The sequence below is a fragment of the Chaetodon trifascialis genome, chromosome 18 (assembly GCF_039877785.1).
Source record: "Chaetodon trifascialis isolate fChaTrf1 chromosome 18, fChaTrf1.hap1, whole genome shotgun sequence".
Taxonomy (NCBI): domain Eukaryota; kingdom Metazoa; phylum Chordata; class Actinopteri; order Chaetodontiformes; family Chaetodontidae; genus Chaetodon; species Chaetodon trifascialis.
In genome coordinates this window covers 2,770,131-2,790,860 of record NC_092073.1, presented here as the reverse complement: position 1 = coordinate 2,790,860, position 20,730 = coordinate 2,770,131, and the positions used below count along the sequence as shown (strand labels likewise).

The following is a 20,730-nucleotide window of genomic DNA, read 5'->3' as shown; positions in this document are numbered from 1 at the left end:
TACGTTTATGAACTAGAGTATACAGAAGAAAAACTTCTGCAGTTGGAGTCTGAATGGGCCGAAAGAGAGAGGAGGGAATCTTATGTGGAACCTGCATTTCTTCACTGGTTAGTTTTGTCAGTTCTTTCAGTTCTTTGTAAGTATTCAGTGCTGTGTTAGAAAAGTATTTTTCAGCGAGTGTCTATTTGTCTTATTTAGCTGCATGCACATAGTGGTGTTTATATATATAATATAGTGCCAGAGGAAAGGGCTGTCTGACAGCAACATGAATATATTCAAAATGTAGCCAACACTTGACCAGATATTGATTATTTTAGGTGGGCCGTCTTTTTTATGGCTAAATATTTTTTGCTGCTGCCCCCTTCCACAGCAGTACATTGCTTAGCTTCTGTGCCGGTACTCCTGTCTGCTTCTGCAAACTGGGGGCGTACTGACTAATACAATGACTATGAATAAGAACCTCATACTACCCCCTTTCAAACGTCCCTTTAATCAATGCCCATTTATCCATGTGTGCTTATGGCTTGTCAGGTTCTTTCTTGAGTTGCTAGACAATACGGATTAAGTCAAAGTTCTAAACAGAACTGATGGGATCAGTGGAATAACATTCAGATGCATGTTTGTGTTTTGCCTTCACTATGGATGGCGAAGACAGAGCCTTTGTCAGCAATGCCATGGTTACCTCATAGCAACAGGCACAGAGGCTGATATAAATAGAAGAATGTTGCTTATATTTCAGGTCAACAAATACTTTAAATTATTTCAACTGTCGGATTGGACTCACTGTTGAATGGAATGGCTATTTTGGGACTGAAGATGCCAACATCTGTGAAGAATGTGTATTCTGAGTATCAGAGTATCTCTCTGAATTGTGGGCATGTGAAATGGAAAATCTACTGACCCAACAATGACACAATCATGGCATCCAATAAATGTTAAATTAAACTTGAAAACCTAAACTTGAAAAGTTTTTTGTAGCCTGCTATGAAGAGTTGTTGTTTATTAAGTTACCATGTAACTTCCACTGTTCTTGTGTTGTTCCATTGTCCAGCATGCCTCTGTGAATGTTATGACTGTATTTTAGATCAGAGTGTACTGGTCATTCAGACAATCCTGACAATTTCATTTGTTATTTTTTGTTCCAGATAAGGTTAAAATTGAACATGCAACGATTTTTTTTATCTTAACTCTAATGTGGTAGGCTATTGCCTGTAATACCATATGTCCTTAGAAGTAACACATGCAAAACAATACCAGGGAGATGGGAAGGGTTTATGGAACATGTGATCTTAAAGGTATCCCATGGAGTTTGTTTACACTCAATGTTTCTGACCAAAACATATTGTGTGTATTGTTGAGGTTAAACAAATATGTAGAATACATTTCCTTTTTGTACAAAACATTCACGAAGGCATTTTTTGAATCCAGGATTTCCCTGTTTATGCCAGAGAAATCAGCATTCTCCATCCAAATCCTCATGGTGTTGTTACCAGTTATATCACCAGTTGGAAACACACAAAACAGTTTGTCCTGATTACCTAGGACAGTGATTCTCAACTGGTCTAGCTTCAGGACCCACCATCACCCCTTAATGACAAGCCATGACCCAATCCACGACACAAATAGACAGCACTCCACTGCATAAAAAAACCCCTTCAAAGCACAGGAAAACATTTTCTTTTCTTTTCTTTTTTTTTTGCCCAGGCAAAGACCCACAACCAACTGAAAACAGATCCAGGACCCGTGACCTAGGACATCTTATTTGGTCCACCTGTGACGTTGCTAATAATCTATCAGTGCACAGGAAAACTGTGTGCATACAGCAACTGGGAATAGGCTTTAAGATTCATCCAGAGCATAGTTATCCAGGGAGGGCTGAATCACAGGCTGCAGAACTTCACTGTAGAAGCCTCTCATCCAGGAACCCCCATCAGTCAGTTACAACTGAAGAAGCCCCTTGGATGAGAGGTGAAACGTCAAGTTTCTACAACCAAGTCCAGCTGCCTTTATTCAACCATCTTGGATAACGTGACTTCCTTGCTTAAAACAGGTCCGAAAAGGCAACAAGCCTGTCTGACTTTGCTGAATGTGGTTTTATATGATTGGAGGGGTCGATGGTTGTTCCAGATCATATTTAATGGGATTAATTCATGTATATACCCCTGAGTTCTGAATGACTCATCAAAAATATTTAAATATTTTATGAAAAGAGAAGGTTTTTAATATTAAGATACTCAAAAATGCTCGGTTATATTTGACATAAGCCAAGTGATAGACAAATTACTGCCAGGAAACAGCATGAGAGTGTGGAAAATGTATTTTTTATGTCACTGTGTCTTTAAAGAGCACTTTGTTATCCAGTGAGCTGAAAGAAATCCAGACTGCTCAGCCAGCTACAGAGCAAACCATGAATGCTTCCTCTGTGTGGAAACTGGAAATGAATCCATCTTGTTTCTACCACGACCTTCTGTTGTCAGATTAATGTACTAAAATTTCCTTCTTTCTTGGCTTTCTCTGTAGTCACCCTTACACATGGCTGTGCTGATTCCACAGCCTGTTAAATCCAGACTCCTTAGACAGATTTACTGCTCAACTGGAACATCTGAATCTGCTGTTAAAAACTCTTGGTGTTATACAGTATCTTTCTCTGGAACCAGAAGCACCAATTCTTTCAAAGTCATGCTCCACAGACAACATTTGGTACTGACTGATCACATTACATTTCTTTTAGATGAACAGGTTCAAGCATTTAAAATATCATCCACAGGATTAAAATAAAATCTAGATGCCTGTGAAGCATCAGAAGCTTTGGTCGTGTCAGACCATTATGTCAACTCCTGCGCAGATAAAGAGGGTAACCTCTGCTCATGTTGTGTCTGAGCAGTAAACTGAATTAATGTGATTCAGCACAAACTTGAGCACAAACTCAGCTGGTGATGGAGCCAAAAAAAAATCATGGAATAAATGGACAAATTCTCGAAAAGATCATCATATATTTTTTGTTTCCCATCACAGTCTGCTGTGATTTACCTCTGTGCTTCTTATTCCAACCAGGCTGAGGCAGAACAGGACAGATTAAGGCCTGAACAGCCACTCAACTTTTTAAGTTTTGTGAAGATTTTTGAGTCAATTATTTCTTTTTGCTATTTTCCAAAGAGGAAGAGAATCACTTTCAGATGTACATAATGTAATATAAATCATACATCCTGTGTCGTTTTTGGATAATGTTATGTGAGCAAATGCCATCATGTTTGTAGTCATTAATTTGTCAAACATCAAAGCCTGCGTACAGTTGCATGAAAACGTTTTGGCACCCCTGGTCAAAATGGATGTTATTGGAAATAGCTAAGTGAGTAGAAAACTGACTGATCTCCATAAAGTATAAAGTTAAGATGAAACATTCCCTTCAACATTTTAAGCAAGACTAGTGCTTTATTTTTATTTTGTACGTTTGTGGAGTGAAAACGGAAAGGAGGACCAATCAGTAGTTTGGCACCCCAAGAGATTTTGGCTCTTGCATAACTTTTATCAAGGTCTCAGACTTTAATCAACTTGGTGGGGAACATGGCTTGATCACAGTTCATCATTAGGAAAGGCCAAGTGATGCAAATTTCAAAGCTATATAAATACTCTGACTACTCAAACCTGGTCCCAACATTCAGCAGCCATGGGGTCCTCTAAGCAGCTGCCCTTTCAAAATATACTAAATACCCACAAAGCAGGAGAAGGTCATAAGAAGACAGCAAAAGCATTTTCATGTTGCTGTTTCCTCAGGTCATAATATTATTAAGAAATGGCAGTAAACAGGAACACTGGAGGTCGAGCTGAGATCTGAAAGAACAAGAAAGCTTTCAGAGAGAACTGCTCAAGGAATTGCTAGAAAGGCAAATCAAACCCCTGTTTGACTGCAAAATATCTGCATGAAGATTTGGACTCTGGAGTGGTGGGGCACTGTTCTGCTGTGCAGCAACACCCTCATAGAAGAGTAATTGTGTTGTTCAAAGTAGTCATGTTATATTCATATAGCGCTTTTCCAGTCTGACGACCACTCAGCGTATTTTTTCTAACACAAGTCTGCATTAGCCCACTCACACGCACATTTGTGGGCCGGCTAAGCCACCTGCTCATCACGAGCGTTATCCACTCACACACCCATCGCACAGCATCAGGAGCAATTTGGGATTCAGCATCTTGCCCGAGGATACTTCGACATGTAGACTGCCAAGGCCAAGGATCGAACCACCAACCCTCTGATAAGTGAACGGCCACTCTGTGTCCACTGAGCCACAGACAGAGACAGACAGGATGAATATGAATAGATAACATGTTTGTCTTCATATTTTAGTAACTTAGCATTAGCTTCCTTCTGTCGTCTCAACTCCTTTCCTTTTCACTTCATTTTTTGGGCCCTCCCATTATGGTTTGACTTGACTGATGACGTGCCAGTCTTGAGGAGGTACTGTGGGTGCTATTGAGAGAAATTGGCTGTTAAATGGAGAGTTGACAGGCTGGGGCTCTGACTTACTGCCGCCTCTAAACAAACTGCTATTACCTTGGAAAAAGTGATTGTGCTTTATTGATGAGTGCTGACGGAGTGGAACTTCAGTTCACAGATTAGCTTTTGATTGTCTGTGCCTGTTGTTGTGTGCTTGTCATTTTCACTTTCTGGTTGCATGGCTTCCTGCCTCTCCTGCTATCTAGATTAATTGCTTCATGCCATAAAAGTGTGATTCGCTTTGTCGAGTCCTCTGCAAGCACACACACACACAATGGGAATCTCATGCCTCTGTCGGTGCAATAATGTGCTTTCACTGATGACGCAAGGGAGTTAGAGAAAGACCGAGAGGAGAGACATATCCAAAGAGAAAGCAGAGCAAAGTGCTGGGATAGACGATTGGGAAAGCTCTGACAGAACATAGCTTCATATCTGATAGTGCTGACGAGAACCATGATGCTAAAAGTGGTCCAGCAGTGAAGACAATTATTATGTAAATAATAACCATGGTGATCGTCACTTGTTTTTCCAACTCCAACCTAAAATGTAATGTAAAGTAAATGCAAAAAATACAGTAACTGAATATGAACAACATGAGTAAATAAGCATCAGCCACCTGTCAGGTGATGAATGTGATGCAATGTATTTAAAGTAGTATTTAAAGTAGTGGCAGTATCCTGGATTTCAGTGGAGACTCTTGTTCGTCTAATTCCTGTTTCTGCATAGATGCTAAGAAGAACTATGCATGCAGTGCGTGTGATGTAACCCACATAAGGAGTTGTTGGTTTCATGGCTCGCTACCACCTTAGCAGTTACTAGAGTGAGAAGAAAATCCAAATTTGCCAAAAGGGGAGAAAGCTTCTGTGGCTCTGAGGGAGTAACACCACAGCTGACTGTGATGGCGATGGCAGCAAAGTGTTGGTATGGGTGGGAGTCTCTGGAGTCTCACAATAAGATTTCTTTCTCGGTTTTGTGCTTTGATTAAGATTTTATTCCCCATTCAAAACTGATTTAATACATAGAAAATGGGGCACTCTTTTCAGGCTTACTCCAGTTCACCTCTTGTCAATTCAGTCTCCAGCTTGTATGAGAACACTGAAATTTACATTTACTAACCACCACTATTGGCTGTTCTGTTGTAGACTCAGAAGTTGTGCTGTGTGTTCTGTGTGTTCTCTGCTTTGCTGTTACCATTGTTCTGAGATGACCCTCTCCGCTCCAGCATGAGTACCAGGAACCCACCATTATCCACAAAATGGTATACGAGAAGGTCTTTTGAAATGAAAAAGACTTTGTACCATTTTTTTTCCTCTCCTGATTGTGGTGTGTGAAGTGGTGTGCACTAATTGGCTGGCCATTTAATAGTACTGGAGTTTCAGTCTATGAATAGGTTTAGATTCGTAGAGGCTGATCTGCCTCTGTTTTGCGCTTTACTCTAAATATTACAAAGAGAATAATAAGTAAAATAAATAATACAAAATAATGACGTTTTTGCAGCTCAATAGCCAACACTGCACAGATCCTGGTCGCTGATCACTGATCACTGGCATGAAATCCACACTCAATTTACTCATTGGTGTACAAAACAATACTACACAAAAACCCAAGATCATAGTGTATAGAAAGCACTTTGCACATGTCTGGACCAATCATGTGGTATGTGTGATTGACAAAAGATAAAGTCTGCTGCACTGACCAGTGCAGAGCTGCACACAGCTGTCAACTACAGATGTTTTTCATTGCAGCACTGTAAATGCTATAAGACAGTGGTTGATCATTTTGTAAACTTGAACTTTTGTTGATTTCAAAGGATATGAGGTCTCTTATAACAGAAGATATCTCCCACTGGCTCCCCCTTTATTTGAACACTGCTAAAGGCTAGTGTTGGCTAGTAATGCCTTACTCAAAAAAAGGATGTGCGAGTCAGTAACATGTAATGTGTAACATATTACACATTTTACAGTAACACCCTTTTCTTCCCAGGAATTTGTTGGAAAGTTGATGTCAGTTTTGACTGGAAATGGGAGGATGTGGCTTGGTTCTACTAAAAGAGGAGGAATTCACTGTCTGTTAACACACAAGTTGTCTTATTGACATGTTGTGTCCTTAGCTGCTAGCTAACCATTGGTGAGTCTGGAATCATTTGGTTTTGTTCAGACTTTGATCTGATCCCCAGAGCTTCACTGTGTGGGGCTAAGCTAGCTGTTGAGGGTAAGTGACTGACCCCAATGTCTCCATTTTCATTTCTGCATGTATTACATGCAATACAAGATGTAACATCTGTGTCTGAAGACGCGAAAGCCGGTGTAGTTATTGGGATGATGTATTTCTGACTTAGTAAGATGGGAGTGGGGAGAAGTGGCACTTTCAGCCTCTTTAGTATCCAGAGGCCATTAGAAGAAGTGCAGCTTCAGGCACTGTTGCTGTTTCCAGCTGTCATGGTTACTGGTGGGCTTTCAGAGGCTTTTTCACTTTGATGAGTGTATAAGCCTGAGAATCCTTCAAACCACAAAGGTTCTGCAACATGTCATCCAACATGTTTAGAGCAAAAGTCTTGGCCAATCACTGTGTGGTGGGAGTGGTTGTTAGAATTTCTCGCTGTTATTAGATCAGGCACTGTGAGACAAGCAATAAGCACTTTCTTTAAGCATATTGAGGACTTGAACATTAAAGGAAACCACCAAAACTTATGTCAAGATGATGATGATGATGATGATGATGATGATGATGATGATGATGATGATGATGATGATGATGATGACGATGATGATGATGTGTCTTCTCTTTCAGTGCCTGGCTGTTTGGGAGTCATTCCTCCTGTCTCAGAGAGTGGAGCCCAGCGAGCAGAGAGATGGGGAAGGTGCCTCTTAATTTATGGAAAGGATCAAAAGATGGAAATGGCATCCTCTTTCAAAACGACATAAAGCAAACCCTCTGTTGTCTGTCCAACACATCTAAACTATAGACTTTGAACCGATGTCCATTTATGCAAACATGCATCATGTACAAGCACACTCTCTATGTCTTTTTCTTTCTGTCTGGCCAAAGAGGTTAATCCCAGTCTCACCATTCCAGTCATGATTGTACAACACTGTGATTCCAATGTCACATGCCACATGTTTACACACCACTGTGTGCATTGCCAAAAGTTTAAAGAAGACTCCTGGCTCTTCTGGCTCTGTTTTGTGGGGCATTGTTTTTCATGCAGTACAGTAAGTGTACTCTGCGTAGATGACATAGTGATACTTTCCTTTGTGGGTGGTGAGCAGCTGTGTCCAATAACACAGGATGCCACCTTGGAAGGGTACTGAATGCTCAGGTGTGGAAGTTCTCACCCCTCATCTCACTGAAAGTAAAAAATAACAATGCATTCAGGTGCCATTATTTCAGATTTCCATCTCTAATATCAGGAAGTTGCAGTGAACTGACAGAAAAAGAGTTATAAGCTGTATTGCAAATTTTAAAATACTTCAGTATAAAAGGTCCAAAGTAAAGTGGTAAACAGTAAATGGTAAAGCATATGGATTTGAAACCTTAGATGGAGGAATCAGAGATAACACTGAGGCCATTTGCTACCTTTTAAAAATGCTACTGACTTACAGGAACATTACCAACAACATATCTGAAGTTATTTGTTAGTTTAGCTCTCAGTCAGGCAGCAGAGGAATGGCAATTCTACAGTGTTGTTTAGGTTAGTCTGCGTGAGGAGGGTTCCAATTAGTTAAAACAAATGACCTGTTTAATTTCTTCCAAATGGATGTTTTTAGACTTCCAAAGGGTACTTATACCATACTGATACCAATGTACTGCATCTGTAATACAAATGTCATTTAACCATATGACTGACATAATATCCAACCCTTAACCATATTACAGCATTTGAGCCACAACCACCGTTTTTTCCCTAATCTTAACCAAACTGCTCTGTTTGGACGTGGTTCCAAGAGGCTTATTGAGCATATTATGTGTGAAAGGCCATTCCTGATCTTGGCAGCAGGACTTTGATCAACAATCTTTACCCAATGTCCACTTGCCAGGTTTTTTTCCATATTGGGATATGGTTGACGTGTCTGGAAAAGCTAGTAAATGGACTCTTAGGTGAGATTTTTTTTTTTTTCTGAAAATGTTTTCTGTGTACTTTTTTCCAGACAGTATCCTCAGGAGTGCCAGACAGCTTTAAGACTTGCATACCTGCACCTGCATACACAGTTGCATTCACGTTTGTTGGGATTTACCTGTTGTTACCTGTTGATTGACTGTAAGCCCGTACAGTCACGCAGACAAAGGCAGATGATAAAATTCAGACCTTAAGGCGTGGCATTTTGGATCAGTGACGTTGGTCTCATCACAAATGTATATCACACCGGACAGGCCCTGATTGGTCAGGGTCCAACATGAAGTCTGCCATGTCTTTCTGCCAAATCACAATAAGAGTTAGTCACCTGAGACAGTGACCATCTGAAATATGGCATAGTCTGACTCCTGCAATTAAATGATCAAACTCAATTAGTATGGCCACCTTTGACTCGAAGCAAGTTCAGGTCTTGTGTCTGTAATTTTGTTGTTAATTTACTGAAGAGGAATTGGTCAGGGCAGATTTTTGCAGAGTGCACACCAAAAAATAACAGTATAACATTTCATTACAAAATCGATTAAGAAATGCATTAAACATCAGATCTAAAGCAAGCTTGTGGTTAGAACATGTAAGATCAGAATGGTATGAATAACGCAGAGAACTATTGATTTCCTGTTGAAATTGGAGCAGAGAAGCCTTAAAAGCTTTAAGAACTTCTCTTAGGAATGTTTGGTTGTTTGTACTGATAGAGATTTCATGTTTACATGTCTGATGAAGACTACAGGATCTGCAATGTCTTTGTAGCAGAATGCCTAAGTAATCTCTTTTATACTGATATAATCTTTGCTTTGATATAATTCTTCTGCTTTTATCATTATTGAATGTAAAAACAAAAAAAAGTCGCAATAAAATTGATTTTGAGATGTTGACACAATAAAGACAGTTCTAACACTATTAACTGTTCAGGCTTCTGTTCGGAGACTGTAAAGACAGAAAAGGCAGGAGACGTGATGTGAAAAGCAGAGTTGATTGTCTCCTTCAGGTATTCAGAATAGTGATTCACACTTTTCAGCTTTTTGCAGGCTGTTTATCCAGAACAAGCATATTCTGCCTTCCCCAGTGTCAAAGTGTGTTACAAAGCTCTGCTGTTTGGCAGGGTTAATTCTGAATGCTGCAGCTATGTTCAACACTTTACTAGTCATTATTCCGCCTTCACGCCACACATATTGATTGAAATGAAGATGTTTTTGAAGTGCATGGGGATGAACTGAACAGCCTTACTTGTCCTTTAAAATGCTGCTGAAAGAAATATTGCTGCTGAAGTTGTGCTTCAGACACAAAGTTAGGGTTTATGCCAGACAGCTTTCAGGTGTAGAACCCCACAGTGAAGAGCAATTCAATGAAACATTTGTGCTCGACCCATTTCCGCTGTCAGGCTTCAGTGGAGATTTCTCTGGGTTTGTTTCCATATGTTTATAGCTATCTCACTGGTCATAATCTACTTTCAGGCTTTCTCTTCAGCTGAATCCAGGCTAGAAAAGTTTTCCAAAAACTCCTGGAATGAAAAAAGATTGCTGAGCTTAGCTGAACTGAGAAATAAAACATCAAAGATTTGTGGCTTTGTTCAGATGTGTGTTAGGTTGATTCCCTCTCTGAAATAGTTACCCAAAGTCAATCTATTTCAGAGATTTATTTCTTATTTCTTTGGATGCACAATATTTCTACAACATGCTGAATATTTCTACAACATGCTGAATTCTGTTGAACATATTGTTAGAGCTGCAGTAATTCATTAATTGATTTTTTTGGCCGCTTGATGGCAGCAGAACAAGTTGAACACATGACATTGAGACTAGAGTGGAGCACAGTGCCTAAAAGTGTTTGCTCTTCTAAAATCACTGTAAACCTCAGTTCCACATGGCTTATTGCAGTTACCACATATACCTCACAAGGTTTCATAAAATAAACCCATAGCAACAAAAAAATGAAATAATTTAGTGACAGTCATTCTTCTGCCAAGCAATGTAGCTCTTCAGCAACATCGGTTGGTTGCCAAGCAACACACAGACACAGTAGAAGGCGTGCTACAAAGACTAGGATGATTGGAAACATTCATTTGGATATTACTGTAAACCGTGCAATTGCTGAAGCAGTGCTCATTCATGTGAGCGCTCCTCTGTGCTGCTACGCGAGTGTGTGACTCTGGACAGGTAGGCTTAACTGCACAGTGCCAGAAGCAGAAGGAAGGATGTTGCTCCAGCATCTTCCTTTGCCGTGGTTTGGTACCAGTAAGCAAAACATAGGGTTCACCTTTCCAATTTTTCACAGTGGCGTTAATGTGATGGATAACCTGGTTTAGCTTGATTTTGGTTATTCTTTGACAATCAATAACCAGATTTCTCTCAGCACACCAGGTCTGAAAATAGCGAAAGGACCTTATAGTCTGTTTAACTTTGTTTTCCTTTGTTTAACCTTTGTTTCTTCACTTTTCCATCTCTAAAATTGCTCTTTTAATCATTTCAGCTGTCTGGTCCATCTTTTTCCAGTCACCCATGATGAGCCTACCCTGTACATCAGAATACACAACAAAATCTGACATTTGAAACAATCTGTCTGGTGCAGTAATACTGACGCAATGCAGTCACAGGTGTGTGTTTGTAGATCACCGCTTTGAATGTGGCTCAGCCAATCACAATCAAGGACTATATATACATTTTACAATTAATAATTTACACATAGTGGAATTCCAATATAAATGCAATGTAGTAAATGCTTTTACTTTTAAGTCAAATAAATAAACCAGAGATTCACTATTTCCACACAGAATTTCATGTCTGGCTCTTAAGAAAATGCTTTTAAACAAAATTTAGATGTTTATACGTAGTTGGAAATCGATTTGCAGAATCCATATAGTTAAGAAAATGAAAGGCCCTTCTTCTGTCAGAAGGACACGTTCATCATTTCGGCGTTTCTAAAATCCTGGTTATGGCCGTGCATCATGGATTGAGGGCTCAATGGCTGGTGATGGGTTTAAAGAAATACAAACAAGCCAGAATGTTTTCTGCCCCTATACAAGAATGATAATGGATGCAGCCAGACCTTTCTCCAGAGCTAGTACAAATCATGACTACAAAGCATGTGACCTTGACACCAGAGATCACTTGTTTCCTACTGACAGTCACACTAAGTTCTTTTATCCATGACTAAAATCTTTTCCTAACTCTAACCTTAACGAAGTGGTTCTTGTGCCTAAACCTGAACCATAGCCAATGCAACTGAGATCTCTGGAAATGCTAGTATGTGGGCTTATTTATTTTCATGTTCTGCTGTTCAGTTTGGAGGACTTGGTGGCACTGCAGAGCTGGCAGTTAACAGGGAACACAATGACTGACCTCTTCCACATTATACATAGCTATCTAATGAATTGTTAATATGAAAAATATTGTTAGTGCAGCTTTCAATAAATACAATTGAATTCAACTGCTCAAATTAATTTAGAAATGTCTTCAACCAGTCAAACCATTTTCATGCAAAGGGGTAGATAGAAATACAAACCAAAAATCTTTGGCAACAATTGCTGTCAGTTACTGTCTCTTCCTCTGTCCTTGTGTGGTAACTGCGCAGCTGTACATGAAACTACTAAGTAGGTTGTCCTACACACTTAATCACATTAAAAATTCAAAAGGGTTCTTTAAATAAAGCAGTGCATTGAAAATTAGGCCCTCCAGAAGCACTTTTTCCTAATGCAAAGGGGAATACAAGCTTGGGAGAAGAAAATGGAGAGAGGGGGGAACAGAGAACACGTGTTTATACACAGCAGAGCTCTACACTGATCTTAAGTGTGCTGATGACTGCCGTGCCCTGCGTGGAGGCCCCTGTAGAAAGACAGACGATTAAATTGTCTGCACGTTTTCATCTGTACATGACAGTTAAAACTTGTCCCTGTAATAGTGAGAATATAACTGTACAAAGTGTCTAGTGACAGTCTATATTTTTCTTAATGTCAGTTAATCCTGTGAAAAGACCCAAAACACCAAAGCAAGTATTGTGTGTAATCCAGAGTCGGATATATCTTATTCCTCTGTGTCACAGAGCTCCTTTGTTGTTGGAAAACTATTAAAAACACATAAACAAGCCACACTGTTGCACTCATTATAAAAACACACACAGTAGTTTATTTGGAGTCAGTCCCACATATATCCAGAAATATTCATGAGAGCAATAAAAATATAGAATAAAATAGCTTAAATAGCTTAATAAAACAGCTTGGCGACGTTTCAATCCATCCTCTGTCACAAAATGCCTATTATAACTGTAATTTAAGATCTGTAACTTTAAGACTTGCAAAAAGTCATACATGTCATATAAATAGCTTAATTACATGAATAACTGCTGCACAATAGTCATTTTGTCTTATGTATTAAGTAGGCCTAATTGCTTTTTGGGGTCATGGTGACAGGTTAAGTGAAACCAGGGGCCCGTTGCACAAACTAGGATAAGGGATTAAGCCGGGATATGTTGGTGATCCTGGCTCAACTTATCCATGATCTGGTTGCACAAAAGCAGGATAGTGTAAAGTGGGATATGTTATGGGATAAGTTACCATGGAGATTTATTCTGTGGAGCTAGCCTGCTCCAGACCAGGCTAAATTCCAGGATCTATTTAATCTCATCCCTCATCTCAGTCAGCAGTCATCACGAACTGAAACCAACAGTTATTCCACTGCCCACTACACATTGTTATCACATTCAACTAGATCCACTGTCATTATTTAAACATTAACACAAAACATCCATCCATCCGTTTTCTATACTGCCTATCCCTTTCAGGGTTGCGGGGATGCTGGAGCCTATCCCAGCCGTCAACGGGCGAGAGGCGGGGTACACCCTGGACCGGTCGCCAGCCAATCGCAGGGCACAAACACACAACCATTCACACACACACTCACACCTAGGGGCAATTTTAGAGTCACCAATTAGCCTAATGAGCATGTTTTTGGTCTGTGGGAGGAAGCCGGAGTACCTGGAGAGAACCCATGCATGCACGGGAAGAACATGCTTCACAACTGAAGCAGTCTCTCGTTTTATAACTGTGGCGGTGTTGCCGTTCTTTTTAATTTGGTCCTTCACCTCCTCGTAAGCCTCCATGAGGACTTCTGCCTCCCACGGGGGAAAGTACGCCGCTCTGTTTGCCATAATGAATCGATGAATCTGTGATCGATGGTGGGGTCTATTTGAGGAAGCCGCGTGCACATACTTATCCAGTATAGGTTTCACCTGGCTTGTTGAATCCATGTCTGCTCATCCTGGCTTGGTCTTTGTGCAACCGATTAAGCCTGGACGCTCATGTTTTGGATTGGTTGAACTCAGCTCAGTCACTTATCCTGGATGTCTTAATCCTAGTTTTGTGCAACGGGCCCCATGTGTTTACGAGCTGTTTTACAGATTTACACACAACATTCATTTTTCGAGTTGATAATGACTTGTTAATTAATTTGCTGAGCTGTTTTTGTCAAATGTTACTTCATTATTATTTCATTATTGGCCTGATTTAACTGCATAATCTGCAGTGTATTCAACCCAATACATATCATAAACACACTATCATGTCCACTAACAGTGATGGCAATCAGTGCTCCAAGAAAACATTGCAGTATAGAACATTGTATTACCACTAAAATATGCTTTTGCAATTTTTTCACCTGTATGAAAATGTGCATAGAAAACAACAAAGGTCAAACCCAAATGGCCCAGAGCACTCTTTGTCCCTTCACCATGAAGGCTATGTTATTCTGTCACACTGAGATTTGAAAATAAGGGACATTGTCCAGTGTTCCACCCTGGGCTGTCCCACCACCCTTACAACTGTCCACATACCCCTTACATTTAGACAATAGTGATGGGAATTCCAGCTCTTTTAAGAGAGCCAGTTCTCAGGGCTCGGCTCTCTGAAAAGAGGCGGCTCTTTCGGCTCCCAAGTGGCTCCTCAGATTTTTTGTTGCTTAAACTAATTTATTACCAAAATGATGTAAAATTATGTGTAAAATTAATTACTACTGCACAAAACATACCTTATATCAAATTTTACTGCATTTACTGCGGTCACTCATTTTCTCACCTTTCCAGCGTTTTGTCTGTCGGCTGTGTGTGTGTGTGTGTGTGTGTGTGTGTGTGTGTGTGTGTGTGTGTACAACCCCCGGTCCTCCCCCTCCTAGTCAGTGTGTACACACTGAAGCCACCACACATCATGTAGTTGACCAATCACGTGTGGCTTGAACGGAAAAAAAGGTGAGAAAAAAACAAAACAAAACGAACCCCCCCCCCCCAAAGCAGCTCCCTCCCCGGCTCCCAGGCAGGAGCCGGCTCCATCTAAGAGCCAGCTCTAAGAGCTGTTTCGTTCACGACCGACACATCACTATTAGACAAGGCAACACACAGTGAATCCAACAATCACGGCTAGACAACCACTTGCTTTGAAATATCAGAGCAACAAGGATTGATTTAACTAGTTCCTACATTAAGTGACTACAGTTGGGTGGTCAGAATCAAATACCTGGTTGAAAGTGAAATGCTGGGAACATCCCTACTTGCCAGCTACTGACAAGAGAGACGACTGATACAAGAGGGTGATAATAAAAAAGAATGGCAAAGATAGTATAAGTCACTGGTGGAACATGTTTCTGCACCTCTTCAATGCAATGACAGACAGAACTACACTGCAGACTCTAGTCTCTGAAGAAGAAGAAGAAGAAGAAGAAGAAGAAGAAGAAGAAGAAGAAACGTACTTTTATTGTCACAACACACAGTGAGTAGCACACTACATGCACACGCCATGCTTCTGTGAAATGACCACATTTAACCCATCCTTGGTCCGTCCTTCCTCCGCGGCAGACCAGGAGCGGTGGGCTGCCAGCCAACAGCGGCGCCTGGGGACCCAACTCTCCTTCGTCACCGTTGGTCAGGTGGTGATCTTCTTGCATGTTTTTAGTGGGGGTATTTTATGGAGGATACCCCATGTGAGCACGGGGAGAACATGCAAACTCCACACAGCACCTTTTTCCTCGAGCAGGCACTGAAGACATGGTGGAGGACACGCCGCCAGCGCCCACAGCGGGATTCGAACCGGGACCTTCTAGCTGTGAAGCGACAGTGTTACCACTTGTCCCACAGTGCCACCCTAAACAGTGACAACCCTTAACAGTGACAAACAGACAGATAGGTCCATTTTATATATGTATAACAGAACAAAAGTAAAGACTCAAATGATCCAGAACCCTCTTTGTTCAAAACATCTGTTTTCTTCAGTGACTCTCAAAATGAAAATAAAAACACAATGCAATCATTTGCAAATGAACTGTGTTTACTGACAACAGTTTGACATAGTGTTCTAGAGTCCATGTAGTAATATCCTTTATACATCATGTATTTCACAAGGTGAGCCTTTCAAAGATGGCACTTTCATAACCACTCATGATAGTCTCAGCTGTTACCAATAAACCTGTTTACCTGTGGAATGTTCCAAACAGGTGTTTTTGGTGCATTCCACAACTTTCCCAGTCGGTTGTTGCTCCTGTCCCAACTTGTTTGAGACGTGTTGCTTCAGGAAAGCATATATTTACAAAAATCAATGAAGTTGATGAGGTTAAACATTAAATATACTGTTAATTAAATATAATTAATTGAATATATGTCAGAAAAGATTAGCAAATCAATGCATTCTGTTTTATGTTTTACACAGCCTTCCAACTTTTTTGGAATTCCACTTGTACAAGCCACATGGCTGGTATGTCCCTCTCTTGGCTCATTTCTTGCAGCCTTTGGACAGCATGCACTAATGGAGTGTCCCTCAGGTGGAGACAGGATTTATAATTCACCAAGTAAGAAAAAGCTCTTCATGGCTACAGTGTTGGCCTGGCAGAGAAGGAATGTTCTAGATGAACTAAAGCCAAGTACGCTGATACTGTATGACATGCTCAGTGTGATGGAGTCAATCCAAGTATTGCAGCACTGAGAGACCTCCAAAGGCCCTGCAGGCATGGTTGTCTATGTGTGCAAATAAATATGAATGTGAACATGTCTGTCACACACACACACACACACACACACACACACACACACACACACACACACACACACACACACACAGTCACATTATTAATGTATTCAACCATGCATGCCCTACTTCTTCTCTGTCTGTTGCCTGTATATGGAGTGTGACAATATGTTTTGTTATGTTTCATTTCATTTGGAAAATCATTATGTAAATTTTGTGCTTACATGTTCTTTAATCAAATTAACACACACCATGCTTGGGGCCAAGTAGTATTTCAGCAATGAAAAACATGATTCTTATAGAGTGGGAGAAGCAGGGATTTAAATATGCCCCACTGGCTCATTTTCTGCCTCTTCCTATGTTAACCCGGCTATGGAACTAACCCTAACCCTGCCGCAAATATCAAAACACACACAACCACAAAACAACTGCAAGAGACAAACGCTTCAAATTCACTCCACAAAACAGAAGTGCGCCAGGCCAATAGGGGGACTCGACCTGAGGAATGGACCGTTCCTGTAGGACCAGACCATACAGATATAAAGAGTAGACGCCAGATCGGCCGCTACTGCCTATCGGTGCTGACGAGCCGTGGGGCCGCCATCTTGGATCGGTCACCCACTCCACTCAGTGCTGTTTGGGAGGCGCAGTGTCCATGTCCATACTGCCTTGCTGTCAATCAAAGCAATGATCCGTTGCTCAAGAGAGTCCAGATCTGGTTTGGTGAACTCTCCATTTTCTGCTGCCACTGCCCTCACATAGGAACAGCTCTCCAAGTCTCTGACAATCAGGTTCTTATATTCTGCTGGAATATTGCTCCAGGTCAACCACTCAGCCCTCCAACTGGGCAATCCTTGGCAGGAAGTCGTGTCTTTTCAAAAATCTCCAAAGTAAAATGTTCAGTTTTATTCCAACAACATAGGCAGCAGGTCAAACAAGTTCTGTAGTGCCGGCATAATAACAGTGTGCTGGTGCATGTGATATTGATATGATTCAATGTTTTTGTATTTTCATTTTTTTTCATGACCAAACCACTCAACATTTACACCTGACCTCATGGAAGAATGATAAATGATTCCACCATTGCACACGTTGTAAGAAACATTTAGAGACATTTTACTCAATATCATCTCTTCTTGCATTTATGTGCTCAATGTTCAGAAAAATTACATTTTTTATAATTTACAATAAAACAAATTGACAACAAATTGATTTTAATTCAGTATGTTTTGTCAGTATTCAGTATTTTGTGGCAGTTACACCATTTAAATAAATCATTTGCCATATATGATGACAATGTTTGGAATTCCTTTCTCCACCATACTACACCATTCAAGGATGCATGAAGCTGGGGACGAACAATATGAAGACATGAAGGTTTCTATTTTCACCTCGGTCATAACTGATGGAAATGGTGTCCAAAACAATATATAAATAAGAAATGAAAAGAAAAAGACTCAAGCTGTAACAAAGTTTAACCGTTGTTCCTCATGTTCATATTTCCATCATCTGGTTTTGTAAACCATCCTTTCAATGAATCTTGTTGAAGTAAAGGCTATGATCAAATGGCATATAATTATTGTAACAGTTATTATTGTGTGAAACTACACATCTGGCCCCAGGCCTGCTGAAGTTAACTGAAGGAACATTGTAGAATTCCTGTGCTGCCATCATGTCCTTCTCTGAACCACAGAATGTGTTCTTAAATATGAATCACCCCTTTTTTCTGCATTACAGTGTCTCATCCTGCGAACACTGATGGCCTGGCATGCTCTTTCTATTTCTGACATCATGTGAGCACTGCATCCCACGCAGTGAGCCCTGAGGCCACTGGAGATCCAGACTCACAGTGTGACATAATACGACTTAATGACCACAGCCCACTTTTGATGCTGCACAGGCATCACTGCTTCACCATATTATTGCCTTGTTATCATTTCATCAGCCTGCCCTGACCTTGTTTATGATGAATACTGTTGATGTGCTAATGTGATTGGTTGTGTAGAGACCGTCCCTCCAGTAGTTGAAATGAACCCTCTGTCCTCGGCTGGGACTGTGGGGGGATTTACAAGAAATCCTTCCTCCACTTTGAAGATTTGTGTCTTTCTTTGCTCTACACGAATCCACAGTCTGAAAGCCTTGCCATTTAACAAGACTTGTGAGCATACGTAGATTACACGTGGATGATTGCAAATGCTGCTCACTGAGATCGATATAAAGCTGTATTAGTGTGCAGTGACTCATCAGCCACAGAGCTCTGGGGCCAAAGAGCCTCGCTGAGAATCTGGATGAGCAGACAAAAAAAGACGATTTATCCATCCGCCTCATAATGATGTTGGACAACTCATGGCCCTGTTGGAGCAGTTATTTTAAACAAAATTAGCCTCATTATTTATTTGGTTTACAAGTCTAATAAATAACGCAGTGGTAAAAGCCATATATAAAAGCTGATAAAAATATACTGTCAGGACTTCATTGTATTGTTAGCTTTCTTTACCATGTTTGTTGTATGTGTAAAATATAAATTCTTCCAGAGAAAATCATACTCAGTTTTGTAAACTGGTGTTCATGTCAGCATTTTCTTTGTCATCAGTGTTAGTCTATCGATGACTGTGGTGAATGGAAATCCATTGTAAAGCTTTTAGAACATACAGATTACAGTATTTAGATATATTGTCTTTTTTCAATTTGCTGTGACCTTGTTATGTTTTACCTGATGTGTGAGAGAAGGTCAGTCTATGTAATGACATTATATTAAATAGCGAGTGATTCCAGGAAAACATATATAATTGTTATGAATATATAATAATTGTATATATCATTCTATATATAATTGTCAGTGATTTACACCAATGTGAGAATGTTGTACACAACAGCAAACTCAAACATCAACAATTTGTTTGTCAAAGCAGCCTGAGCAATTACACAGTCAACAACACGGAACCAATGCATGAGAACTGCAATGAGAAGAAGAGGGAGAGACAGCGTCTGGACGCGAACCACGACCAGTTATTCTTAGTTTCTAATAATGCAGCACAGTGAAGATACAGACAGTTCATAGAAGGGATAAGCAAAGCCTAAACGCACATCTGTAACACTTTCTATGAAGACCACATTTAACTTGTTTGAAAATTAGCCTTGCTGAGTGTTATGCTAACTGGCTAGTCTAGCTAGCTTGCTCTGTACTACTGTATAGATAATTAGATTTTTTTTTTTTTGTGCTTCAGTTCAGAAACTACAGAAATATTCATCACTATGCTGTACAGTTTGTACTACTATTTTTATTCTCCATTTAAAGCACTAAATTCCAACTAATGACTGTTCTCTGACCTGTGGTGGTGGTCACTTAACTAACAAACCCCCTCAGCACTACTATTTCCCCACCTTTACTGTTCCCAGTTAAACATTTCAGTCATTGTAAAATGTGCATGTCCTCATAGGCCTCATAGGATGCAGTTGATATCACAGCCTCTAATAGCTGCCATACCGGTGGACAAAACACACACACACACACACACACACACACACACACACACACACACACACACACACACACACACACACACACACACACACCATCAGTCCTGCTACAATCTACATGAGAAAGAAAACAACAGAAGAGGCTGTCGTCGCAGAGCCCACAGGGCTCTCTGTGCTTCATAGTGATCAGGTTACAAGTGATGACTTTCACATTGTTAAAAATTCATTTCTACACTGTTTGAGTGGTGCATCTGGATTTGGAATGTGTAATATTTTTACACTGAGACGGGAGACACAGACAACAGATGAAGTACTGTAACCATTGTACCTTTAACTCATAGATGAAATAAATGGAACCAGTTAAGGTTTATTCCACACATGGATCCTTATTCAAGTGTGATTATGCTTAATAGTGCATTTGACTAATAGGTTCATTAAAAAGATATGGCCAGAACTTTAGTTAAAAATGTTCAAAATAAAGAACAACGAACTAACATTATCAACAGGATATGTAAAAGACTGCTGATGGTACACCAAAGATGTCTATGTGTTGCAGAAAGGGTACCTAACCTAACCCTAACCCCATGTGTTTTAATAGCACTCCTCACTTTTTAAGTCTAATAAATA

General features: G+C 40.2%; 1 protein-coding gene across 1 annotated transcript in view; it reads left to right on the top strand.

Moving 5' to 3' along the window:
* snx7 (sorting nexin 7) overlaps nt 1-7,504 on the top strand; it is a 46,961-nt gene extending 39,457 nt beyond the window's left edge. Inside the window, exon 9 of the mRNA XM_070986373.1 lies at nt 7,286-7,504. Coding sequence (XP_070842474.1) covers nt 7,286-7,366 — 81 coding nt within the window. The 3' untranslated portion in view covers nt 7,367-7,504. The remainder of the gene's footprint in view (nt 1-7,285) is intronic.
* Nucleotides 7,505-20,730: the final 13,226 nt, after the last annotated feature.